At 42.4% G+C, this 25,979-nt stretch overlaps 7 protein-coding genes across 12 annotated transcripts; 4 read left to right on the forward strand and 3 right to left on the reverse strand.

Annotated features, from left to right (window-relative positions):
* The first annotated feature begins 44 nt into the window (after nucleotides 1–44).
* LOC6567789 lies at nucleotides 45–929 on the forward strand. Its single transcript, XM_001993717.3, has 2 exons — nucleotides 45–293; nucleotides 346–929. The coding sequence occupies exons 1-2, from the start codon at nucleotides 81–83 to the stop codon at nucleotides 805–807; spliced, it is 675 nt and encodes a 224-aa protein (XP_001993753.1). The 5' UTR covers nucleotides 45–80; the 3' UTR covers nucleotides 808–929.
* Nucleotides 930–1,139: 210 nt separating this feature from the next.
* On the forward strand, nucleotides 1,140–2,314 carry LOC6567788 (aprataxin and PNK-like factor). 2 transcript variants are annotated; one of them, XM_001993716.2, is made up of 3 exons: nucleotides 1,140–1,741; nucleotides 1,803–1,966; nucleotides 2,024–2,314. In XM_001993716.2, exons 1-3 carry the CDS (start codon nucleotides 1,221–1,223, stop codon nucleotides 2,257–2,259), a joined length of 921 nt encoding a protein of 306 aa, XP_001993752.1. In that variant the 5' UTR covers nucleotides 1,140–1,220; the 3' UTR covers nucleotides 2,260–2,314. The 2 variants fall into 2 exon arrangements, with proteins under 2 accessions (XP_001993752.1, XP_032596036.1); XM_032740145.1 differs by having other exon boundaries at nucleotides 1,143–1,741; nucleotides 1,803–1,970; nucleotides 2,024–2,051.
* Nucleotides 2,315–2,582: 268 nt separating this feature from the next.
* On the forward strand, nucleotides 2,583–6,182 carry LOC6567787 (transcription initiation factor IIA subunit 1). Of its 2 annotated transcripts, XM_032740257.1 has the most exons (7): nucleotides 2,618–2,771; nucleotides 3,656–3,859; nucleotides 4,309–4,317; nucleotides 4,739–5,104; nucleotides 5,169–5,376; nucleotides 5,441–5,685; nucleotides 5,747–6,182. In XM_032740257.1, the coding sequence occupies exons 1-7, from the start codon at nucleotides 2,748–2,750 to the stop codon at nucleotides 5,852–5,854; spliced, it is 1,164 nt and encodes a 387-aa protein (XP_032596148.1). In that variant the 5' UTR covers nucleotides 2,618–2,747; the 3' UTR covers nucleotides 5,855–6,182. The 2 variants fall into 2 exon arrangements, with proteins under 2 accessions (XP_032596149.1, XP_032596148.1); XM_032740258.1 differs by lacking the exon at nucleotides 4,309–4,317 and having other exon boundaries at nucleotides 2,583–2,771.
* An 837-nt stretch (nucleotides 6,183–7,019) lies between these two features.
* LOC6567786 (zinc finger MYM-type protein 4) lies at nucleotides 7,020–14,625 on the reverse strand. Its single transcript, XM_001993714.2, has 11 exons — nucleotides 14,394–14,625; nucleotides 12,858–14,005; nucleotides 12,529–12,798; nucleotides 10,353–12,202; nucleotides 8,714–9,792; nucleotides 8,260–8,657; nucleotides 8,078–8,203; nucleotides 7,888–8,009; nucleotides 7,694–7,823; nucleotides 7,522–7,621; nucleotides 7,020–7,455 (listed from the first exon to the last, which is right to left on the reverse strand). Exons 2-11 carry the CDS (start codon nucleotides 13,936–13,938, stop codon nucleotides 7,281–7,283), a joined length of 5,331 nt encoding a protein of 1,776 aa, XP_001993750.1. The 5' UTR covers nucleotides 13,939–14,005; nucleotides 14,394–14,625; the 3' UTR covers nucleotides 7,020–7,280.
* Nucleotides 14,626–14,866: 241 nt separating this feature from the next.
* Nucleotides 14,867–16,151, reverse strand: LOC6567785. Its single transcript, XM_001993713.2, has 3 exons — nucleotides 15,594–16,151; nucleotides 15,422–15,523; nucleotides 14,867–15,365 (listed from the first exon to the last, which is right to left on the reverse strand). The coding sequence occupies exons 1-3, from the start codon at nucleotides 16,149–16,151 to the stop codon at nucleotides 15,201–15,203; spliced, it is 825 nt and encodes a 274-aa protein (XP_001993749.1). The 3' UTR covers nucleotides 14,867–15,200.
* LOC6567675 lies at nucleotides 16,009–17,911 on the forward strand. Of its 2 annotated transcripts, XM_032739901.2 has the most exons (3): nucleotides 16,009–16,766; nucleotides 17,077–17,594; nucleotides 17,704–17,911. In XM_032739901.2, the coding sequence occupies exons 1-2, from the start codon at nucleotides 16,308–16,310 to the stop codon at nucleotides 17,554–17,556; spliced, it is 939 nt and encodes a 312-aa protein (XP_032595792.1). In that variant the 5' UTR covers nucleotides 16,009–16,307; the 3' UTR covers nucleotides 17,557–17,594; nucleotides 17,704–17,911. The 2 variants fall into 2 exon arrangements, with proteins under 2 accessions (XP_032595792.1, XP_001993748.1); XM_001993712.3 differs by having other exon boundaries at nucleotides 17,077–17,911.
* A 19-nt stretch (nucleotides 17,912–17,930) lies between these two features.
* LOC6567674 lies at nucleotides 17,931–25,599 on the reverse strand. 3 transcript variants are annotated; one of them, XM_001993711.3, is made up of 5 exons: nucleotides 25,409–25,599; nucleotides 25,238–25,334; nucleotides 23,571–24,748; nucleotides 20,758–22,485; nucleotides 17,931–20,688 (listed from the first exon to the last, which is right to left on the reverse strand). In XM_001993711.3, the coding sequence occupies exons 3-5, from the start codon at nucleotides 24,256–24,258 to the stop codon at nucleotides 18,152–18,154; spliced, it is 4,953 nt and encodes a 1,650-aa protein (XP_001993747.3). In that variant the 5' UTR covers nucleotides 24,259–24,748; nucleotides 25,238–25,334; nucleotides 25,409–25,599; the 3' UTR covers nucleotides 17,931–18,151. The 3 variants fall into 3 exon arrangements, with proteins under 3 accessions (XP_001993747.3, XP_043071199.1, XP_043071201.1); XM_043215264.1 differs by having other exon boundaries at nucleotides 25,226–25,334; XM_043215266.1 differs by lacking the exons at nucleotides 23,571–24,748; nucleotides 25,238–25,334; nucleotides 25,409–25,599 and adding an exon at nucleotides 22,961–22,984 and having other exon boundaries at nucleotides 17,933–20,688.
* Between the last annotated feature and the right edge of the window lie 380 nt (nucleotides 25,600–25,979).

Raw genomic sequence — 25,979 nt, forward strand, 5'->3', positions numbered from 1 at the left:
ACGCCACTAAGCGGCTTGTTTTTCCCATCTCTATTATAGTTATTCTAGTTATTCTTGTGCAATTATTTAGTCACAATAAAATGACAAAATATAAACAAAAACTGCGAGAAGTTTGGCTGCACATGCCCGAGTTCAGAGCATGGCTACGCCGTGATCCGGAGGACTCATACAGAGCGCATTGTCGCTTCTGCAAATGCGGAGTAAACACAAAAATGTGCGACTTGCGCGCCCATGCACTGACAAAAAAACATAAGAAAATGAAAGCTTCAGTTGAATCCAGAAGAAATGATTCGGTAAGTCATGTTTGAGATGCATAGTCAGCTTAACATTACGTCAATCATATAGAGCAACGAGGAAGATGACCCCGGGTTTGAGGACCACAGTACTGAGTACAAGTACAAGCCGAAAGCGCCAAGACCGAAACGACCAAAAACCAATTCCAATTCCACGGACACCACAAATAACATTAAAACGGAAAATAGAAACAGCAATGGTCCCGATTACGAGGCCATTATTGAGGGTCTAGCGTTATACGAACCAGAGCAGGTATTGTTCTCCAATGGCTCCACGCTTTCGGACGATCAAATTGTCAAGTCCGAGAGCCAAATTAACATGGATGAAGAAATTATCAGCAATGCTGTTACGGCTGCCGTCAGAAACCTAAAAGATTCAGCTCAAATCTTTGGCGATTTTGTTGCTGATCGACTGCGCCAATTGTCGGAGAAAACATCGGAATTAACCAAGGATAAACTAATGCAGGTCCTCTTGGAAGCTGCTTCCCTAGACAGATCGACCACTGACGACTGACACCGAATATATAATAATTCGAAATGTATAATTTAAATAAAATTCACAATCAGCCTTAAGTACAAACAATTATTACTTGTTCGAAGTTTATTTTTATTGAAACTAGATTTGTATAAAAGAGTGTTGTTAATATTTCAATTATTTAACATTGAAAGTAAATGTGAAAATGCAAATATTACACGATTTTTATTAGTCTTCATTATTCAGTGTTGACAATTGAGTATTAATCTTAAATTTATCAAGAAATTTTTTTAAATATGCAATTTAGCGCCTGCCGATAAAAAAAATCCTCGATTATTGACCCATCGAAACCACATCGATAACTCTGAAGAACGCGGCCATTGTTGTGAAATTCACCCACCATAGTCACTTTATTTTTGATTTCGCTTTTGATTTGTTCGAACTTAACTGAAATGAGTGCCGATGAAGGAGAGCATCTGGAGGAGACGAGTGGCAAGAAAAATGATTTGGAAACTGTGACGTCTGGTAAACGAAAATTACCTGATGAGGAGGAAGCAAATGTGGAAACCAGTGAATCAAACAAACGAAGAAAATCTGAGGACAATCATGCAACAACAAGCAACAATAATGTTGTTGTGAAAGAGGAACCAACGGAGCAGGAACCAGGGAATGTGGAAACAGCGGCAGTTGAACCAGTGGTTGTAGAGCCTTCCAGTGAAGCAGAGCCGAGCAGCAGTAGCAACATTCCAATAGCCATAAAAACCGAACCACTCACCAATGCTGACAATGACGTCAGTGCGGCTATATCAAGTTCCGGTACAAGCACAAGCGGTGCAGCTGTAAGAACGGAGCCAACCATTGTTGTAAAAACGGAACCCACCAACAGCAATCAGTCTCCGGCTCCGCCTGCTGATTGCTCGGTCTCCTCGAGCACCTTGCGACCGTCTTGCCATTTTGGCATACGCTGCTACAGGTAATCAATTAAATCACTCATCAATCATGTAAAACTTAGTAAAACGCTTAACTACTCTTAGACAAAATCCGGCACATCGTAATTCGGAGGCACACCCAGGTGACTCAGATTATCGGCGGCCCAGTTATCCAATGCCTCCATTGGGCACGCCAAGCTGTCCATTTGGGAACTCGTGCTATCGCCGCAATCCGATGCATTTCCAGCAGTATTCCCATCCGCCCGATTGTAAGTAAGATGTTTGCAGTATAAGATGCACCCAACTGCAGCTAAAGGACACATTAGTTAATTCCGCCCAGAATATCAGCAATCGTTTACGGGAACGACGCGCCCAAGCACAAAGTTCATATGTTGACGCTGATCTCACATCTGACGACGAGGAGGAGGATCCATTTCACGAAGAGGGTGGCTCTGATTTGGATTATAAGCCGGGCGCAAAGGAAGCTGATGACGATGACGACGAGGAGGAGGACGAGTTGGAATTTAATAGCGAACGTCAGAATTGTGATGAATATGATTAGCATTAATGGTTTAAATCGAAAAACAAATTTTATAAAGGAATGTTGTTTAAATATATTTGTGTTGTTTTTAACAAAAGCAAGCAAGATGATATTTTAATTCAAAGTGATAAACTAATATTACATAATTGAAATTAATTTGAAATACCTTCAATTTTATAAAATTAAAAATGAATTTTTAGCGAATTCATATTTTGCTTTACTTTTGTAGCCCTGGTGAACATGTTTAAAAGCATCGATGCTTTAAATAAATGTGTATCAGCGACGTATCGATGCCGATACATCGATATTTTGCCCAGCAATAGGTTGCACTGCTGCTAAGTCGTATTTTTGCTTCGTATCTCTGTCACATCTGCCTGTGTCAGACGTGAAGCATTTTTTTCATTTCTTAATTGTAATTTATAAAAACTTGCTCGTCTATTTGCCGTGTGCAGTTTGGCAAATAGCAAACAAACAAAAACGGCTTCAAGCTGGCTGAGAAAAAAGTACAAATGGCTCTATGCCAAACATCAGTGGTAAGTCACATTTAATGCTAAATCTCCTCTCATCTATTGTATCTTTAACAAAAGCAATAAAAAATAAACTCAAAACACACAAGAAAACCTAACGTTGAGTTTAGCATCCGGCAAACAGTCAAATTATTCATGGACAATTGTGTATGTGTTTGACATATGGAAAGAAAATTGTTGCTGTCCTCAAAAGTGAAAGTTTCCCCTCCGCCTCCTTCTCCGCCCGATAGTTGCCTTCAGCCTGTGTCGGCGGCGGCAGCATGTCTGCTGCATTCTGTGCGTTTGTATGTGTGTGAGTCAGTTCGTATCGCTGAAGGATGCCTCGAACTTTATGTGTGTATGTGTGTGTTTAATCAGATGTTTTCACAGTTATACGCAAGAATTGAAAATAGCCACAAATAAGTGCAGTTTATTTCATTATCAGCATCAAATTCTTATCTTTGCCTTTGATAATAGCCACAACACAGTCATTTACCTATTGCATATTTTAATTCCAGATATGATGAAAAATGTGCGAATGTTTTTAGTTGAGTTGAATCAAAAATAGCACTCGAATTTAAGATACATGCAGTCACGCACACACACACACACACACTTATGCGTGTGCATGTATTGAGTTCATCTGCCAATCTTGCAATTTACTTTTTTGTGTGCTTAGAATCTAAGTTGACTGAATGACTTTAAGGCTGGAAGTGTACAAAGCTGAGGTAGAAGAAAGAAAACATGTCGTAGATTTAATACCCTATTATTTGTATGCCCACAGTTAACAGTTGTTGATATGAGGTACAAAATGTATTGAGCAACTTTAATCTACACATTGATAAGAAATATTTATAATTATCAAACGTACTTAATATATAATAACTAACACACTCTTGCACTTTGTTTAGCTAAAAGTCTATCATGCTGTTATTGAGGATGTTATCACAAATGTGCGCGATGCCTTTTTGGATGAGGGCGTCGATGAGCAGGTGCTGCAGGAGATGAAACAGGTTTGGCGCAATAAGCTGTTAGCAAGTAAGGCGGTCGAATTGAATCCGGAGCCCGGCGAGCCTGGCCACCATCCGCCGCCAATTGTGGCCAATAATCCAAAGGTAAGCAACGTGTATGATCGTTGCCAAGGTTATTAAATGAGTGACTTGACTGATTTGCAGCGATTTTGTCTGTTTCCATTCCACATTGTGTAATGTGTATTTGTTTGTATTCATCATATGTGTATATTTGATTTGATTGTTTGCGGTAATTGATCTTTTACACCTCTCAAAGCCAATAACAACCGTGTTGCTCTTCTCTCTTTATCTGTCTCTCTGCTCTGCTGCAATCAACAATTACAACAACAATCAACAATCGCTCGTGCGCACCACCATTTCCAACTCAACACCGATTGCTGCTTTTAAAAAATATATATGCATCTTCTGATGTATATGTATATGTATATGTAACTGCAATCATCGCAACAACAAAAAAAAAACACCCGCACAATAACATCAAAACACCAAAAACCAAAAACAAACCCACATCTATATGCATTTAAATTCTGCAGAACACCAAGGTAAAATTACAAGTACAAAGATAACTCGAAAACTATAATTATTCAGAGTCACGAATCGCTATTTTTAATGAGAGTCACAGAGTGCATCAATTTTTGAGCAAACTTTTACTTGCATTTGAATCTTCAGTGGTATAGAATTAAAATGACATTTAATTAACCATTTTTATTTGAAGTTTCGAATGTGAGTTTTAATGCATTTTTTTTACCAAATTTTTCTTCCGTTTAAAAGCATTCTTTAATATGGAAACTCCTATTGAAATATCAATTATATTTAATTTTAACTTTTTTTTTCAAAATGAAGATTGCTGAAATTATAATAATTTCGAATTTGAATCAATTATAATAATACCACTGTACCACTGTACTTATCTCCCGCTGTTCACATGGAATATCTTTACTAACTGCTTGTCGAATTTTGCAGGCTGCCAATGCCAAGGCCAAAAAGGCCGCCGCCGCTGCGGCTGCCTCCCAACAGAGTAGCGGTGCCGTTGGTGGAGCCGTCGGAGGGGGGCTCAACTCAAGCACAGACAGCAATAAACTGGCATCGCCTTCGGTTGCAGGGAAACCGCCCACGATTGGTGCAGCGGGCAGTGGCATTAAGAACGGTGTTGGTGCCATTAAGCAGGAAGTCACATCACAGAATCCACCGCCGTTGCATCCCACATCCGGTGCAAGCATGGTGCAGAGGCAACAGGCAGTGGCTGGCGGTGGTGGTGGGAACGTAGGTGGCCAGCCATCCATACCAATTGTTGCTCAATTGGATCCCAATCGTATTATGCCTGTTAATGTGAGTAAATTGAAAACACAATCGGTTCGCCCAGTTGAGCTTAATTCATACAAATCCTTTGCAGATAACGCTACCTTCGCCACCTGGCTCAACAAACTCGGAATCTCGTGTGCTCACCATACAAGTGCCGGCATCGGCCCTGCAGGAGAATCAGCTGACCCAAATACTAACGGCTCACCTGATCTCATCCATCATGTCACTGCCCACCACATTAGCCTCCTCCGTGCTGCAGCAGCACGTGAATGCGGCACTCAGCAGTGCGAATCACCAGAGTAAGACAACTTCACCAAATCTAAAATCTGAAATGCAACTCAACTCGACAATTGTTATTATTAGAAAATTTGGCGATTGCCAAGCAATTAGATGGCGCCTTAGATTCATCCGAAGAGGATGAAAGCGAAGAGAGTGATGATAACATAGACAATGATGACGACGATGACTTGGACAGAGATGATGACGAGGATGCGGAACATGAGGATGCTGCCGAAGAGGAGCCGCTGAACAGCGAAGACGATGTCACCGATGAGGACTCGGCTGAAGTATTTGAGACAGATAACGTTATTGTTTGCCAGTATGATAAAGTAAGCGGCTATTGCACTCTTTCTCAAAATGTATGCGAATTCATATATATAATTCTTGCAGATCACACGTTCGCGCAACAAATGGAAATTTTATCTCAAGGATGGCATTATGAATATGCGCGGCAAGGATTATGTGTTTCAAAAATCGAACGGCGATGCTGAATGGTAATCGGCGATCGATCGTCGGACAACAAAGAGCAAAAGTGTGCAAATACATCATATAAAAAATATATTCAAAAAAAAATAAATAAAACATAAACAAATAAAAGACATAACGAAATGCCTCACATTGTGCGCCTTGAACACGTTACTAGTATCTCCCAAACTACACAACACACATGACCAAAACCGATGTCCTACGACGGGAACCAATCTGGGTCCGATTGGGCATATAAAAATATATCTAAATTTAGTTTCAACTATGCATGTTTTGCCAGCGTCTGGTTGAGCCTGTTTCAATAAAAAAAAAACATTTGTAATCTTGTATGTATTAATAACACTGCTGCATATTATTGTTAATGAAACTGAAAGCCCATATAAGGAAACTAAGCACAACACGTATTGGCCAGAAGTGCAGACTTACGATTAAGAATATAATTGCTTAATGAAAAGAAAACAACAGAAAGACAGACAAAAATTGATGCTGTTTCCATGATTTTATCGTTATATACATTTGACACACCCAACAGAGATATGTATTTAAACTCATTTTAGAACCATTTGCCATCAATAAAACTAAAAAAAGTTACCGCAGTCTGCAGTCTTTAAAAATTGTATGCGTTGTAAAATATATATATTATTGTATTGTATATTTAAAATTACGTTTTTAATTAAGGAGTACAGCATTTTACAATTAAAACACTTAGAACAACAGCGCGACAATGGCGATTTGTTAATGTTTATGCTCTATGTACACTGCAGCTTCATGGTTGTATTCTTTAAATGTTTAGATTATAGACCCAATGTACATTTACAACGACCCGCTGACTCCTCCATCCCACAATCTCCGCTGCCTCGGGGATCGTGTTTGTTTTTGTTAGCACATTCCTTACCAGCTTAGGCTTAACATTCTAAATGACTACAGTGAATCGTCATCGTGGTGGACTTACTTTTCTAAAACTAATCAAATGTGTGAAATAATCAATATGCCAATTATTTAATGAACTTGGTTTTGCTTTAAAGATCAATCGATGTTGAAATGTTGTTCAATTTTAAATCATAATCTATACAGAGCCTTACGTTGCGCTACTCTCGGGGCACGCAAATTATAGAATTCGTAAAACAACTTAGTGTTATTATTTGTTGTTTTTGTTATATATATATATATATATATATATATATATATATATATATATATATATACATAGTATGCCTTGTAAATTTACTTCTAAAACACAACTGTATATGGTTTTAAGCAGTTGGGAGTCGCTCAGAGGCCATGATCTTCTTAGTTTAGCTGGTATTGTTGTTGTTTGTTTTGGTGGTTTTGCCCGAAAACGATTTTGTGCTAAGCACCAAAATTTGTTATAGATGTTAACGTGAGCCCGATCATATTAAAAATAGGTGTGCGTATTATTAGCATGCCTAACTAAATATTAAGTTGTTAATAGCGCTATATTGATTTCCTTGACCATCTTAACGCGATGCAGCATTCGCTGCAGGGCATCCTGGCTAAGCGCTTGCGTTGAATACCAAACGGGTGAATCGGGCACACAGGATCTTTCCGGTTGCAAATAGAAAACATCGTTTCGCGTCTTAACACTCTCCGGACTGCAAATGAAAACATTGAATTAAGACAATCCTACATATATATAAAATGGTTTTATATTGAAATACCATTTGGATAGATAGAATTCGTATAGGCGCACGGGACAGCGCAGTGGATTCTCCTCGTTCTCTTGCTGCTCGTAGACCTTTTTCTTACGCGGATTGGCATCTGCATCATTATATAATAAGTTAGAGTATTTAATTTTGTGCATAACTTATATTTATATATTTATTTGCTTACCCAGACCTGCCTGCGGTGGATAGAAACGTAAGAGCACATTACGTGTGCCGGGTGCCTTGGAATTCTGCGATGAACGTTTCCAATGCTTCATAATGTGAGAGAACGATAATTGCATATGCTCCTCAACGGTCTGAAATTTGTTGTACACAATATCAATTTAATAGCTCCTAATTGACAGGGTAGATTGTGCTTACAGTTAGATTAAAATGCTTGGTATTGAAGAACATGAGCGTGCTGAGCAGCACATGAGGCGAATGGGCGCCTAGTTGTTTACACTCCCACAAATGCTCCTCCTCCACGCGTGTGACAATGTATTCTATAAGTGGCCAATAAAGAGAGTAATCAGTTGAGAGTATTTAGTGCATTTAGTGGATAGACACTTACGCGAATCATTGTAGAGAACGGAAAACTTGCGCGCCACTTCATCGAGGCACTCCGTAAAACGTTCGTAATACGGATCATAGAATATGTTATCAATACGTCCATTCACATACAGATATTGCTGAATGCCTGTAAAAATGGTAATTAATATCGAGCCCTCGACAAGCAGATCTATATTCACTTACCCAGTACAAGATAATATATTGTATCTGGCGCATATTCTGTGCCATTGGGCTTGCGCACCTCCTTTACAAACAGGCAGAGCGAATAGTTTAGTTCGTCGGCGGTCATTTGGAGCAGTTCGGTTTTGAAAGGTCGCCGCCTCAGCGAACTCTTCTCGATGTCCGCATTCTTGGTCATCACCCACTGCTTCCAGGCGTTCACACCGAACGTATACTTGAGGAACATTTGCGCATCGGGCTTCTCCTGCGGCTGCTGGGCCTGCTGCGACTGTTGCTGCAGCGCCGAGTGATCCATTTCGCTGCCACGCTGTCGCTTCACAGGCGATCGACTGTTGCGCGATGGAGAATCCAACACACTTCCACCAATATTGGCACCGCCTCGCTTCCGACCACGCGGGGAACTGAAAACGAATAATTGTACAAAATGCAATTGCTTGCAAATTGATTCCAGACTTACCGTTGCGCCGCATCCATCATGTGATGATGCTGATCCAGATGATGGACAGCCATTTGGCCCATATCGTGACCCATAGGGGACTGACTTGTTATCGTATTGGCCGTCATTGATGACTCCAGATCAACAGTTGAGCTCTGATGGTGATTGTCATAGTCGCCGGTGGCCATTTTGAGTGCAATTTGTAGCATATCATCGCCGTAGGGATTATGGCTGGCGGTGCTGTCGTCCACCACTTGTTGCTGTTGCTGCTGTTGTTGTTGTTGCTGTTGGTCCAGGTTGTTCTGGTACTGCAGATTGACCAGGCCCGGATCGGGTTTGATTTCATTGTCGGAATCGGAGTCGGACTCGTGCTTCTCCTCCGCAACCATTTCGGCCATCATCAGCAATTCGGCCTCCAATGGATCTTCGGGCATTTTATCCTGTATCTTCTTAATCTCCTTTAGTATACCAGAGGCGGTGTTTCTTGTCGTAGGTATAAAGATCGGCACCGGTATCGGCAGCGGAATGGGCACGGGCACCGGAAATGGCGCCGAATACATGTACATGGGCTGTGGCACAAAGATCGGCACAGGTACGGGTATCAACACCTTGTTCGAGTAATCCTTCTCCGTCTGCGTCGCACAATCCCGCACAGACGGCGTGCACTGTGCAACAGCAGTCACCATCATCGGTTTGCAGCTGATGTTCACGTTGCGCACCGCCTTCGGATACGGCGGCACAGTGATTATCTTTGTTTCCGTTATGGCCGCGGGAAAATCACCGGTCGTGCCCAATGTGCGTCTCGCCTGCAGCGTGCCCATTGGCGGTGATGGGGAGCGTGCCACGCTATAGTCGACATGCTTGCGTGGTCGTCCACGGCCACGCACATCGCCACTGGGCGCCACCGAGGACGGCGCAATGCTCACCGTCAGCGGTGGCGGTGAATCCGGTTTGCGACCACGTTTGCGTCGTACAGTTACGCTACCAATACGCGCCTCTGTCTCGCCACTGGCCAGCGATTGTACGGTCGAAATGACAGGGACAACGGTGCCTCCCGCAGATTTCTTGCCAACACCACCAGCGCTATTTTTGAGTGTGGACTGCAAGCAGAGATCAAGTTAATGGATTACTATTTAAACATTAAAAAAACGCTAAATATTTGCTAGACTATCCACGTTTCCATATCACTCCAAAAAGTTATTACTGCAATTATAACAAATTCTGATAATAGCTTGTACAACGCATAGATGCAAATATCAACTTCTAATCAATATAATACACATTTCAGCCAATTGTTAACTTACAACCAATGTTTACACTTAGCTTTAAATCATTTATGTCTGTCAACAATTCAAATGCATTTGAAACGTAAAAAAAAGTCGCTAATATAACTAGGAAATTATTAGCTATTTTTAGCTATGCATAAAAATTGTTAATATTTTGTAAAGCACTTTAAAGAAAAAACTCTGCAAACTGCAAAGAAATTCAAAAAAATAACTGTCAGCTTATGTCTAGTGTAGTAGATGCATTTCCAAGACAGTCTGGCAATGTCAATGTCCTGTTTGTGTGTTTTCTAGCACTAGATATCGCTCAAAGCATCGTATCGATATCTATGTTTCTAGTGTTTGTGAGAGATGGCAGATTACAGCTGAAAGCTTACCGTCTGATGAGACAACTTCAATTTGACGCGCTTGGGCAATCCAGTTGGGAAAGGTGCTGCATTTTTGTTGACTCCACGTGACTGTGCGTTAGACTGCTGCTGCTGTTGCGCCTTGCTTGCGGATGTCGATGGCAAATCACTGTCTAGGGTGAGTGGGGTGCGGGCGAATTGATTTTGGAATTGCATCACACACTGATATGTACAAAAATTGCGCATCGATGCATCCGACATGGTTAGATGATATTGCGGTGTGCTGGTATTGCTGCAATTGTCACACTTGGTGACGGCACGTGCCGATATGTTACAACTGACACCGTGCATGGTCAGACAATTGATGGAGCAGGTGAGTGTCTCCTGATTGCCATGCGGCTTATAGATCATATCGAAATTGTACTTCTTCACCTTGCACCACTGGCAGGAGACAATATGGCGATTCACAATGATGTACACATTGATGCAGATGCGCGAGCAGAACATCTTAGGCGTCGCCTGATCATTGCTGTAGATCGTATACGCATCGGTGGTCTTTCGTTCAAAGTACTTGCAACACATCGCACATGGATCGGCATTCACATTGCTCACAAACTTGAAGGCCGAGAAGCATGGATTCGAACAGAAATAGTGTTCCTTCTCCTCGAGCAGCATCTCGACACGCACCGGTTTCTCGTTGTTGCAAACGCCGCACATGTCGGTGCGCAGCTTTTTCTTAGGATTGCACATGTTGTCGTAGCGTCGCAGGCAGACCTGCGAGCAAAAGTCTTTGAACTGATCCTTGTCACCGACGGGCGCAAGGAAGCCCTCCTGCCCGCTGCTGATATCCTTCTGGCAGCAAGAGCACGTCTTCAGGCCCTTCTTGTACGTGTTCAGGCAGGCGGCGCAACAAAACTGACGCACCTCGAAGCCAAACCGCACACAGTATTTGCCCAGTGCTATGGAGCTGACCTCCTGTTTGCAGGTCTCACAATTGCCGCCAAACGAACGCTGATAGCTGCCCAGGCATACCTGGTTGCAGAAGTCCATTGTCTCCCAAATGAGCTGCTTGTCATTCCCATTCATTTCCAGCCGACAGTCCGCGCACCGGCGTCTAAAGCTCTCCAAGCGATCGAGACGAGCTGCCTCCGCTTCGGTATTGGTCCGGGCCACCACATTCGTTTCCGGTTTCTTGCTCGGCGAGCGTATCGTGGTGGCTCCAATATTCCGCACCCTTATCGAATGACGCTTCAGTTTGTATTTGTCCGGCTCCTCGGCATTCAACAGATTGAAGCAATCATCGTTGCATATATAGAATGTATCCTGTTCTTGTCTGATGAAATATTTGCAATTCTTCAGCTCCTTGCACTGCAGGCAAGTCTCCTCCTTGACTGTCGTCGCCGCAGTTTCCGGCACTTCTGTGCCTCCTTCACTTCCTCCATCAGCGGGCGTTGCTGTCGCCGCCTCGTCATCAGCTGCTGTTGGTGTTGCGATATCCTGGCTGACCTCCTCGACGAGGAATTTCTTGCGCCCCAAAAAGTATTTGCCCGGATGAGCAGCCAAAAATGCATCACAGCAGGTCTGATCGCACAGATACTTATGGATGCCCACTGCTGCTGCTGTTGCTGCTTCTGACTCCTCCTCGGCATTTTGACCAGCATTTTCCGTATCCGTATCGTTGTTTTTGTAGCGATAACCGCAACTTTTCTCACTGTCGCATTGCTGGCACTTTTCCGTGATGCCCACAATCCAGCTGATGATTATCTTGGCTGCGGCACCTGCTTCGCCAGCTGCTGCACTCGATGATTCCTCATGACTGGGCTCATCGGCCTCGGGCGCATCCGCTTCCGGGGTGTCCTCGTCGTTAAGCGTCGTATTCACTGGATAATGAGAAAAATATATATATGATTTGTATTTTCAACAATATTTGTATAATATTTATCAGAGAAATATTTTAATTGCAAAGATATAATAATGGAGACTTGAAGAAGTTGAATAGATTTTTAAAATCCGACTATATTTAATTTCGTCGCACCTTTAGCTCTTGTGCAAACGCTGCTCCACCTTGCTTATCAGGCTGAGCTGCGTCTGCTGCTCCCAAATGCAGGATAAATTAAAGCAGAGAACAAGGGATTGGCAATTGTTGTTGGTAAGTAGAGCTTAACTTATCCATGAAATGCAAATACATAATTGAGAGTTGAATTACCATTTTCCACTCCTGAAGCATCCTCCGATGGTGCACCGTCGTCATCCACATCATCATCCTTATCGTTTTGTGTTTCTGTTGCAGCATCCGCCTCGGAGACGGGGGATTTGGATGCCGATTGCGTTTGTTCAGCGGCTTCTTCCTCTTCGGCAGCCTTTTCGGCATTTTCGCGAGCCAATTCCTTTTCGGCCTCGGTGACCTCCGTTTCCTGGTCGTCGGGTATGAGGCAAACATCCGACTCCTCCGGCTCCAGCACGTTCTCAACGGTGTCTACAAAAGAAAAAAAACGGTTATAGGCATAGATTTGCTTGGACTTAAGTCGTGCTCACCATCTCCATGCTCGGCTTCAGCAGCTTCTTCCAGCTGCTCTGCTTCAGTAGCTTCTTCTTCCAGCTGCTCTGCTTCAGTAGCTTCTTCTTCCAGTTGCTCTGCTTCAGTAGCTTCATCTTCTAGTTGCTCAACTTCGCCCGATTCTTCAGCATCGGCATTATCTGCCTCATCATCTGCTTGGTCATTGGATGCAACAGTATCGTGTTCCTGATCCTGATCCTGCTCATCTGTTCTGTCCACCTCGTCTCTGCCCTCGAATGGTGTGTCAAAATCAGCAGCATTGCCGCCATCAACCGTTTTATCGCCAGCTTCTTCCTCATCATCACCAATAGCAGCATCAGTAGCAGCATGTGGCGAATCGGCACCTTCTGAGCGCATCTCCACATCCTCAACATCGCCGGAGAGATCGGGGTCATCTACCGTATTTTTATCAAGCGCCGTTTCGGATTCAACCTCACCATCGTCTACATCCATTGCTTCCATGGAGGTGGGAGCACCATCGACGGCATCGCTGCCTTCAGCGGCGGCATCCTCATCGGCACACTTTAAATTTTCGAATGCATCTCGCTGATGCAGTGCATCGACATCATCGGCACTGGTATTGATATTGCAATGTTCCTGCTCCTCTTCACCTGCATCCGGTTCTTCATCCACGTCGGGCACTCCACCCGTGCTTGTGTTGGCCGGAGCATCATCTGCATCTTGTTGGTTGTCACTGTCTTTTGGCAGTGCCTGCTCCTGTTCCTCATTATTTGTTGCCGCAACGGTTTTTTCCTCCTGTGATTGAGCTTCCTCGTCCATTTCCAACGAACCCTCTGATATCTGCTCAAAATCCTCATCATCGCCCTCTGTAGCAGTTGCAGTTGGAGTTCCAACCGTTTTCTCGGCCGAGGCGGCCTCGGTGCTGACATTTTCAGCTGGCGCATCCTCTTCGGCTGTTGGCGATGCTGGCGTATCCTGCAGTGCTGGCGTTGTTGCCACCTTCTCCCTTGAATTCTCCTCATCCATTTTCGATGTTTCTGATTCTGGCCTGGCACTTGAATCGGCGCCAAAGGAATCTAAACTGGATATTTCCTCCATGTTAGTTGAGTTGATCGATTGAATCTCGTGCAAACTTTTAAACACAGGTCACAGGCCGAAACATTAACTGCAATTGAATAAAGCAATTTAAACACTTTCCATTAATTGCATACATAGTTTAATTTAATGTAATTTATGTGTATGTATTTGCGTTGGACCCCATTGCTGTGTTTCGCGCGCATTTCATCCCCAATGCCTATCGATAGACATGCAACAGCAACGATAATTATCGAACACTGTGCGAGGGCCTCACACCACACCGCCTAAAATGTGTACAAAAAGTCACCAACACAGACATGCATACACAACACAAGCATACTGATGTGATGGTGTACAGTGCACAAGAAAACAAAACATGCGCCCCAAAAAAAAAAGAAAAAAAATTAATTTAATTCAGTTGAAAATCCCCCCGCCCAACGCCAAACAATTGAATGCATTTACAAAATTGCAATTACTTTATGTCTGCTGCACAGTGGGAAGTATAGTCGCGTTCTGGCGATTGCGCCGTTTACTATATCTGTATATGAGGAGAACCGACGTCGGCAACGAAAATCCAAGTAGCGAACCATTAACTGCCTTTCATTGCTGTAATAAGCGAAAAACTCTTTCCACGTTTTATTGCACGTTTTCTCGATTCGAGTATTGTTTACTTTATATGCAATATGCAATTTATATTTTTTAAGCACTGTTACACTGTAACACCCGGAAAAATGCTGTACAGAAACCACAAGTTGAGGTCCACAAAGGGATGGCAAAATATATCGATGGTTTGAACTCGATAGTTTATTGCGTTTTTCACTGTTTGGACTAATATCGTTGCTTCTTTCGATAAATCCCACATATATAATGCATATACAGCTCATATAAAAAGAAAAAAATAAATTACATAATCTCATAATTATTTGTTGTCATTATTAAAAAAACTCAGTTTATGCTTCAGCAATTGCCAAGTTTACAATTTGTATTTTTATTGAATTTTGGGAAAAAAAAATTCTAAATACCCTAAACGACATTAATGATTTTCTTATTCATAATTCATCGATAACATTTTAAGCTATAATTTTTGTGTACTGAGTTTATGATTATATTGCGATACATTAGGGCTGCACGAAATCCACCCTGATAAGATTATACAAAACAAATATCCCAATTCGCATTTTGTTTACAGATGCAATTTAGCCATCTGTCAGTTGACATAGCTATGTTAACGCACATTTGAGTCTTGTGTGAGTCGAAATATTCGACTAATTTTAACAGTGCGCTCAAAATAAATTTTTGTGTACTAGTCCCTCGGCGTTGAAAAGAACGCTGCGAAAATATTTGGCGATCTTAGTAAAATGGGGAAATTGTTGCGCGTTGGTAAATGTTAAATTATTTGCAGTCTGATATTGCTTCAGCACTTCAATTAGCTCATCTCTTTGAAACGCCTAGTAAAGATTAAATATTTTATTAAGCTAATTAGTGGTTTTTAAAAATATTCCACCTCTGCCGCCAACCAATGTTGGATAACGTAGTTGAAAGCGTAAATCTGCAGTTCCATAAGACTTGAATGGCTTATCAGCTCTGTTGCATTTTCCAAAATTTTCTGCAATAAAACAAAACAGATGAACGCATACAGATATTATATATACAAATCTATAGTAAAAAAAACTTACTGTTAAGCAGGCATTTTCTAGATCGAAAATGTTGTGACGAAATGCCAAATTGAAGGCCGGAAATATGCCCTCGATTGGCCAGTCAATTTCCTTTAGCTTCTGAGAGAAACTGAACAAAAGATCGGGCAAATTGTAGGCACACGACAATATGAATATATCTCCAATTATAAGCAGATCCACCTGCGAAGATGTCACCTCCAACGTGTAAATAAATTCCAAAAAGATTTCAACACTTTCCGGCGAAACACCATGGATTTGCAGCACACCATTCCAATGCCTATTTTGAAAAACATCCTGCTCGAGTTTTTCGGATGCGGTTGCCAAAAATACACGATGGCATCGAAATTTCTTATAACACACATTCCCATCTAAAGGGGCATCGCCAGTATCCGAAGTTCTGGGCACATGCACCTCGCAATCGGCATCGATACCTTTGCGAAAGTACTCGAGTCGCCGCTGCTTGGTTGACGTTGATATACTGTTATTCGACTCTGGTACCAACAACTCGGCATATTCCTCATCCGAAGAACAATCCAAATTCTCTTGAGAATTTGACATAATGTACAACAACAAATTTTGTTAGCAAGGTTTCAGAATCGAACGAAATAATGTTTTGAAAAACTCTTTCAAAACAGGATGCTATGTACTTTTGTTTTCAAGCTAAATCTTTAGATTTTGCTAATCCAAGCAATCGGATAAAATTACAAAATTTATATGTATTGCAAGATACGACGCCTGGACTTGCTCCGTAATGGACACTCGTCGGACTGTGAACTGCACGTCTGGTATGGAGGAGAGCAGCGCAACAAGCAATGCTGTCGCCAGTTTCGTTGTCACAAAATAATGCTGGCATCCGCATCTGAAGTATTCGCATCAATGATCAGACATAAGGACTTTGAGCGAAATAACCGGATACTGTGTGTGGATGACGCCTCGCCGGATGCATATGAGACACTGCTGCTCTATATATACACCTATGAGATATATAATGATATCACCATCGAGATGAGCGCCGATCTCATCTATTTGACAAGCAAATATAAAATGCCCGACTTTGTCGAAGTTTACATTGGCAAGTTGGCAAACCAAAATTGGTCCATGTCGGCGGTGCTGCAAATCTTTCAGCTGGCCAACGAGCATAATTGGGGGACTATAATAGAGGTGGTGGGACAGGTAATATTTTATGTTCTATTATCCGGTTAGTCGGATTGGCAGGACTCAAATGGCAATTTCAGATTTTCAAAAAATGCTAAAACACTTAAATAGTAATATTTTGTAATTTGATCGGACAAAGGTCAAACTCTCGTTAGTAAAGTCCACTTTACACTACTACTATGAATTTGTACATTTCCTTTTGAAAAAAAGAAGCCGTTTAATGCATGTAGGAATATAATAACAGATCTTGCCAGCTAATAAACACGTTCAGCGTTGTTTATATGCATTTTTTAGAAGAGTCTCCGTTAAGATTTTAAATATATTGCAGAAAATTGTGCCGGTTGCAAGACAGTCGCTCAATGACAACTCCTTTCTGAAGTTCAGCGTTAAGGAGCTAAATGCGCTAATGGTAATTTTGAAAACCACGGGCATTATACCGGACAAGGAGTTGCTGTTGGCCTTGAAAAAATATCAGTTTCACAATGAATTGCGCTATGAAAATATGGTTTGCTTTCAGCAGTTTGTCGAGGTGACGCATCAATTTGACAACGTAATGTTCGAAGCAGATGGCACGTTGGTTATAAGCGACACAGGCACTGAATCGACGGAGCCTGAAGAACCAAAGGGTGCAGAAGGAGCAGACTTGCAAGTAGAGCCGGTACCCACTGTGACCGGAACAGGTTCAAAGCAATCAGAATTACGTGAAGTAACATCAAAACCTTTGGACGAAGCTGAACTTGAGCAAATGTCAAAATCAACTTTGGACATCACTAAGAGCAAATCAAAGTCGCAAGAATCGCAACCCTAAATGCAATCCAGCTCTGATTGGTTTTTGTATACAAAAGAGTTAAGGAAAAGTTGCTGAAAGTTGAAGAAAACAATCCAGTTTTGCACATTCCTTTGACCCCTTGTTACCACATCCATCTAGAGTACTTTTTAATAATAATTTTTTCAGATGAAAGATATAGAATCACACAGAGTTCGCCTGGGACTGGAGATTTTTCCAATCCGAAATCCATTTGGATGCGAATTTATCCTTGGTGTATTTAAAGCTGATTTCCCTCTGATTCAACCAAGTTGGGTGAATTGAACAATGTTTCACATTATTTACAAGTTTATTTAAGAATATGTATAGATTAGATTAAAACTTGTACAGATTGTAATTATTTTGTTTATTAATTAAACACAAAACTCGTATCATATATATATGTATATGTCGATTGACTTAAAATAATACTTACTATAGTTGTAAATTGTATAAACAATATCTTTTGAGAGAAACGAGCCAACGCAACAAATCTTATACAAATAGGTCAACTAATTAAATTGAATTGCCATAGTATGATAAATTTGGGATTAAAGAAATTAATAAATACACTTGCTTTGAAGCACAATAGGTTGCCCTACGATATGTTTGCTACTGCATCAGTGGCCGGCAGCAGATCTTGGGATCGACTCGTCATGACGACATCCGCGTCCTTATCTTCACTCTGAACAAAACTTGGCTTAACGCTGAGGAAATCATCGTTGTCAAGCACAACGTCGTCCTCGTCGGTTAGCTCCCGTTTTGGGTATTGCTTATGATCAGTGTAATCTCGCTCCTGCTCTGCCTCCTCTTCCAGTTCCTGATCATAATCAACATCATCTTCCATCGCTTCGTCTTCGTCTTCTGCATCCGGCTTTACCTCATCGCTTTCGTCTTCCTCCACCCCATCTTCCTCTTCTTCGTCCGCCTCCTCTTCCTCATCTTCCTCCTCCTGCTCATCTTCCACCTGCTCGTCCTCCGCCTGTTCATCCTCCTCCTGCTCATCTTCCGCCTGCTCATCCTCCGCCTGTTCATCCTCCTCCTGCTCTTCATGGCTGTCATCTTCAGCATCCATTTGTTCAGATCCGCTTGGCGATGCCGACAAACTCTCCTCTGCCGGAGATTCGGGCCGTTCCAGTTTACCATTCAATGTTGGTTGATTTACGCTGGCCAGATAAGGGAATCGTTCCGTGTGCAGCGTCTTAAACTTGCAGACGACCGCAATGCGAAGATTGACTATGAGTGAGAAGAGCTTTACAGCCGGGCCGATCTTCAGCTGGAAGTACTTTTCTAAATCTCTGCGTCCGATCATAAGCAATGCGTGTCCATCGATCTCCGCGTCGAATAGCATCTGGGCAATACTGGTGGACTTGAGGGCACGCTCGACAAACTCAAAGACATCCCAATTGGTCCAATGGAGCGGATTGCTCTTCACTTGAGACATGTCAAAGCCGCTGTTTGTCTGCCACAGGTGATAATTTCGCACAACTTGTGGTCCATATTCCGTCACAATGGATTTGGCTATTTGCAGACAGCGGGGATCAACTTCACTCTCTGTGGGCATGGGCGACGGTTCCCTGGGTTCCCGCTTATTCTCAATGGACGCTGGCATTTCCTCCTCGCATTTTAACAACTTGATCTCCGACTTGAGCTCATCCAAGCTGGCACGGGATTTATTCGCTTTCCGTTTACCCGTTGATTTATGCTTGGGTTGAGCAAAGTCTGTTGAGATGCTCCGGCTGCTCAACAATACTTCTGTGGATGCTTCGGTAAACTGCTGCTGCTTTGGTGACTCATCTTGAATGATATGGTCGGGAAGTACGCGTGGTGGCTTCACTGTTTTCGAGCGCCACTGCCGCCAGTTCTCCGGCGCATACGGACAACAGTCGCGCAGCTCGTGCACGTTGAGATTGAAACGTTTGGCATTGCCATATCCACGACATCCTTTCACTTCGCAGCGCATGGCTAGAGGACGCTGCTGGAAGCCCGGCGGAGTTTCGAGCTCATGCAAGGTGGCCTCACACCAGCCAATCGGATGCAGATCGGGACTATCATCCTCCAGCCAGAAATAATATTCCGTTGGCCAGCAATCCAAATGCAATTGGACGCGATAGCCCTTCCGGGTGACCACTGTCGCCGGGCGGATCAGGCACGGATTGCGTTGATCGACTACCTCGAGTTTCATGTGCGCCTGGAACTCCATGGGTTCGCGCGCTGCAAACAGCTCCACGGGCGCCGCAATGCCGCCCACTTCATTTATGTAATCCGTCCAGTTGAAGTTGATGTTTTGATAATCGGGTGGCACAATCAGTTGCTGGCGACCCTCGTGCCAGCCGCATGGATGTATATATGGCGAGTTGACATGCACCCAGAAATCGTAGCAATCGTCCCAGCCATCGAAATGGACACGTATGCGCTCATCCAACACATCCGCAATGGTCGCCACACAAATCTTGCCCGTATCATTTAGATCCTCCGCCTCCAGATGCATGCCCACCCGAAAGCCATTGATTAGTGCATGCATCGGTCCATTTAGATGGGTGAAGAGTGCCCATGGTGCTGCCTTTGCATTTGTCTTAACCAGATAACGATACCAGGTGAAACGATCCGGACAATAGTCCTTGGGTGATTGGAGAATGCGTGAGGTGCGCTCACACCAGCCGGGCGGAAAGATGTCCATCGAATCGGCATTGACCCAAAAATCATACATGCTCGAGTAGCCATCAAAATTGAGCTTCAATCGATAGCCACGCACCTCGACAATGGTGCAGACACAGAAGAGCGAACAATTCTCCGGATCGATTGCCTCCAGTTTCATGCCGCGCTCAAAGCAATTGGCACTGGTGGGAAATGGATTGAGGAAGAGATGAATTGGTGCCGCATTGCCGTTGCCCTTCATTTTTAGATATTCGGACCAGCGGAAGGAGCGCTTCTCAGCCGATGGCTTCTGCTCCTTTTCCCGCTGCTTCTGTTGGTGTACCATTGTCCCATTGGTTAGTTTCGCTGATGATGTTGTTGATAATGATGATGATGATGATTCCTCCATGCGACTGTGTTTGCTCTCGTGCCGATTGCTGGACGGGTTTGAGTGGCGTCGCTTATTAGCTCGCTGCACACAATACAGCGAGCAAAAGTCTACAAAAGATTACATGACAAAGATTAGATTTTGGTATCAGTTTGCATATTAAGCAGACTTTTACTCACGCTGCGATAAAAAATCGGATGCGGGTCCATGGCAATTGCAGCGCGAGCACAAATAGAGCAATGGATGGGAGCTGGTGTTGGTCCGTCGATTAGGACGCTCGAAGAGCGCACGCTCAAAGTAATTGGCTGGTCCACGACGTGGCTTACAGCGTTCCGTCAGATGCAGCAAATTGTAGCGATTGAGTCCGAAGCGCAAGTTGGAGTTCAGCAGCGTGCCGGGATGATGTTGATCAATCCATTGCAGCATGCCAAAGTTCTGCACCATGCTGCCCTTAAATATGGACTGCTCTGACTTCTTCTCCTCTTCGATAAGCCCTGGTTGCAAGCTGCTTGAGCTGTTCGAGTTATTGCTGGTGGTCGACACGAGAGGTGGTGAACTGATTGACACCTGCTCATCGCAACGGAGCGATTTCTCAAAGTCCTCCTTGGATAATGACAGCGTTTCGGCTCTTACAATGCTCAGCTTGTTTGAGTTGCTCAACGGTTGCTGTTGCTGCTGTTGGTGTTGCTGCTGTTGTTGTTGCTGCTGTTGTTGTTGCTCCTGTTGCTGTTGCATGACTTCCTCCGTTGGCTTCGGAGGTTCTGGTTGACTTTCTGGCACAATAATCACTTCCACATCGCTGCTCCTGCCGTCGCTGCTGCTGCTGCTAATGGTGCTTATGATGCTTTGGACGCTGCTCCGACTTGCCGTTGAATTTTTTCTAGATGCTTGTTTTTGTTCTTGCTGGTCTCTTGCAACCTGCTGATCCTGCTGCTGCTGCTGTTCCTTTTGCTTTTGCTTTTGTTCCACCCCCCTTTCCCTTTCCATTTCCTCGTCGCTGTCATCATCGTCTATGGTTATGGTTTCGATGGCTATCGGTTGCTCAATCACCACATCCACTTCCTTGGCCATAATGGCCACCGAATGACGGCGCTCTGTGGCATTGTTTTGCAAGCAGACGATTTCTGGATTCTGCTCATTCCCAGCCAGCGATTTAGAGCGTTGCAGTTTGGCTGAACCTTGTTGCTCAAAACTTGTTGTTGTTCTTGTGTTTGGGATTTTGCTTGGTATCTGCTGCAGTGCTGGCATCTTCGGAACCCCACTGGTCGTTTGTAGTGATTTCGTTAGTTTGGCACCATTGAGCGTCGCTGCTGGCAGCGCACTGATTTGGATCTCGGGCAGATCAACATTTAGACTTGGCATAAGCGTCGGAACGGGCAGATGCGTCGGGACGAGCATGGGCAGAGGCGTCGACATGGACAACATGGGCGTCGGCATGGGAGTCGCTAACGGTGTGGGTATAGCATTGCTGGACGCAGTCATCGAGATGGGCGTCAACTTGGGCATGGGCGTGGGCATGTGCTTGGGCTTCGGCATCAGCATAGGCATCGCAGTCGTGGACGTGGTCAAGTGCGTGGGCGCCGTCACAGGTGTGGGTCCGGTCACCGGGGTGGGCATGGTCAACGGCGTGGGCGTGGAAGCAGCAATTGTGCCGCTCTTTGGCACCGCCTGGTTGGCTTTTCTCTCCGGTGCCGGCTTAGAAATCAAGCTGTTGTTGTTGTCACTGTTGTTATTGTTGTTGTTGCAGTTGCTTTTGCTTTTCAGTGGCTTGGTAAGGATGAGCGCTCCAGCGTTGGCCTGCGCCTGCACCTGACCAAACTTTAAACGCAATTTCTCCACGGCCTCTTTGCTCAAAATAACTGGCGTACGGGATTTCAATGAGAGCTGTGGCGTTCCAGGATCACTTGCTATTGAGAGAGAGAGAAAATTTAATTAAATATATAGTGAAAATATATTTAGGTGTGTACACAATAATGCACACACACACTGTTTATATATGTATGCATTTTTAAACTCTGATAAAAAGAATATGTTGCTATTATTGTTGTATTTCTTGTTATGTCGTGTTTAATTGTGAGTCATGAATGCAGTTTGAGTGTAAAATGCTTGCCACAATTATTACATTGAGTCTGCTCGGCGATCTACAAATCTAAACATTATACAGCATTATTTATGTTGCCTCTTCGCTTGTGCATTTAAGTTTTCGTCGTTTTTTTTTCTTTTTAAGGCAGCTGCAGATGCAAAAACCTGATCATCGTTGTCGTTGTATTTTTTTACACGCCCGCCCGCGACTTTAATTTTTTTGCATATACATGACGTTGATAAACAACAAATATGAACTGCGTTTTGTTTTTATTTCTTTTTTACTTTTATTGTATTTACCCAATGTGACATATTTCAACATTTTGAAAAACCTGGCGTTGGGTTGCAAATGCAATTTCTTTTCAAGAAACTTGTCAATCGATTTCATGAAACTCAACAGCAACAGCAACAACAACAACAGCGACAACAATAAATAATAAAAACGAAAAAGCGTGAACTATATAATTCTTAAAATAGCCACATGAGACTTATTTTCGTCAAGCAACCAATTTACAAATGTAAATGAACAGCAGCAGTTAGGTAAACACGTTAAATTACAACAACAACAACAACAGAGCAAACCAAATAATAGTAATAGTAATAATAATAATAATAAAAGACTACGCACACACACACAAACGTACGCACACACGAACACACTGACTCTGACTGACTGACAACAAACAACTAAATGAGCAGGGCGACTTGTGGCGGCTGAACAAAAAAAATAATAAAATGGATTGAAAGCCACACCGAAATCGAATATAAAACACACTTATACATGTGCACATGTAGATAATATGTGTGCGCGATCGAAACTCCAAAAACAAAATACAACAAAAAAAACCTTTACTTATATTGTATATTTAGTGTTATATAATTCATACCTAATTTAAGTAACTGAACTTACCCGATTTCTTTGCCACAAGAGTTATAACATTTGTTGTTTGCTGTCCTCCTAACGTTCCCGTACTATTTACATTATTGTGAATGTAAACGGTTCCATTTTGTTGTTGTTGCTGTTGTTGTTGTTGTTGCTGCTGCTGCTGTTGTTGCTGCTGCTGTTGTTGCTGCTGTTGTACGGGAATTGTTGCGATTGCTGGAACAGACCGTATAACCACAGGCTGAGATTGAGTATTGCTGTTGTTGGGCTTGATAAGTGTTTTAGGCGTCAATAGGGATAGCAGCGACGAGTTGGCATTACCATTGGACGAGGCATTCGAAGGAACCAATTTATAACGAGGCTGTGCAACTGTTGCCGCATTTGCCTTCATTGGATTTTGTACAAAATTGACTGGAGTCAATTTGGTTTTCATAGCAGTTGTCGTCGCATTGTTGTTGTTGTTGTTATTAATCTGTTTATTACTATTATTATTAATATTATTATTATTGTTGTTATTATTATTGTTGCAAGTGTTTAGGTTTAGAGCATTACACGGCTTGGTGGGCATGGGAGCAATGGGTAAATAACGCCTCTCCTCAGCGACTTTGATTTGTGCTGCTGTGCCAGAGACAGCAACGTTTCCCGGTTTTATTGGCAACATCGTCAGTGGCACTTCCCGCTTTGTTGCTGCAATGCCTGTGTTGGCGGGCAACATGTTTTGTTACAATTAGCAATATATATACGGCTTTAGCACAGGCCCTGTTTTTGGCAGTTTTGAAAAAAAAAGCAACAACAACTTATATTTAAAGTCCACTCAAATGGCGTCTTTTTCCACTCTTTTTAACTGCAGGCAATAGAATTCGTACGTTGCCGCACAAGTTTTGGCATTTTATCCAATCACCAACAGCACCTTTGCCCAGTTATTGGTATTTTTTGTTTGTCAAATTTGTACACTTTTTATCCGTTTTATTTCACTATTGTGCTCGCAGTCTATTTAAATATTACACGTTTATAGTTCATATTTTGAGATATAACTGTTGATTATTGCAATATTAAATGTTATCACGCGCTAAATTTATTACAAATTTTAGTATTTTTAATTTATGGATTTTTTAAGGTTGCCGTCCGGTTTTTACCAAGGATGGCAGTTCCGCACAATTGCAATATTTAAAAATCGTTTCAGTTCTATTGACGCTTGCTTTGCTCTGAAATTAAGAGACACTGATTTAAATACAATGTAACCAGTATATTTTAAAATGAAGTGGTTGTTTTTCCTAAATATCTGACACTAGCATTAAAAATCATGCAATTAGTTTGCGCGCCCGTTTAGCAACTCATATTTTAGGCAAAGTTGGCAGCGCCCATATTGAATATTGATATCATTTTTAGGTATGCTGCATGGAAATTTACATTTGCATGGGCAAGATTTAAAATCAAAATTTTAAGTCCATTTGCATGGAGTTTTATTACGCAACACGTATCCTTAACTGAAATTACTGAAAATCATTGATGTTCGATCTATTACGTATGTATATTTACGCGTATGTGTGAATACTGATGTCAATGTCATATATGTATACATGCATGTACGCATACCTTATCTGGTCTTTTGCTTACTATGCCAAAATCATAATTACTCTAATTTGGTGTTTAGTTTAACAGTTAGATGATATAAAACTTACCAAAAAGCTTACCTTAAATATTTTCGGGTTCAAAATGCTGTAATCTAGAACAGAAGTTGTTGCTTCTTTAGCCGCTGGCTTTTTTTGTCTGGCTGGATTCACAAAACAACTAAAACCAAATGGATTAAATGAATCGCATCAATATTGGCAACTTTTGAATTCTGGCAAATAGACAAGCATTACCTCCATAAATGTTGTTTTGTTTGGCAATAGACGAAATTTTATCCAACCTTCTGTGCTCGGCGTATATGCTAACTGTTGTTCCACACCATAGACAGTGACAGGACAAATGCTCTTGGCTTTTTAATGAACTTTTAACACTTTATCAGCACTTGGTTTATATTAATCACAATTTGTGTGTTACTTTGAGAAAAACGAACTGAAGTTGATGTTTGCAGTGCAACGTTAAAAATTATAATGGCAAAAAGCATGCTTGTGTATTTTAATTCGTCGATCGAATGCTGTTCAGGTGGCAACTCTAGCAACAACAACTAACTCAAGTCGGTTATTTTTAAAACGTTAAAACATCACAGGATTGATTTTCAACTCATTTTCACACTACACTTTAATTGATATACCTTTTTCAAGTTGACAACAGCTAACTTTTCACTTTTTGCAAGTTTTGCAGTTAAAGATTTCGATAAAATGCAGCAGCAGCAAGAGTAGTATTACGACTTATTAATCACTCTATCCACTGGCATAAGTATTTATTTAAAAAACTTGTCAACAAAGTTGAATAAATATGTTAAATCAA

Source organism: Drosophila grimshawi, unplaced genomic scaffold, assembly GCF_018153295.1.
Source record: "Drosophila grimshawi isolate 15287-2541.00 unplaced genomic scaffold, ASM1815329v1 contig_311, whole genome shotgun sequence".
NCBI classification, from domain to species: Eukaryota; Metazoa; Arthropoda; class Insecta; order Diptera; family Drosophilidae; genus Drosophila; species Drosophila grimshawi.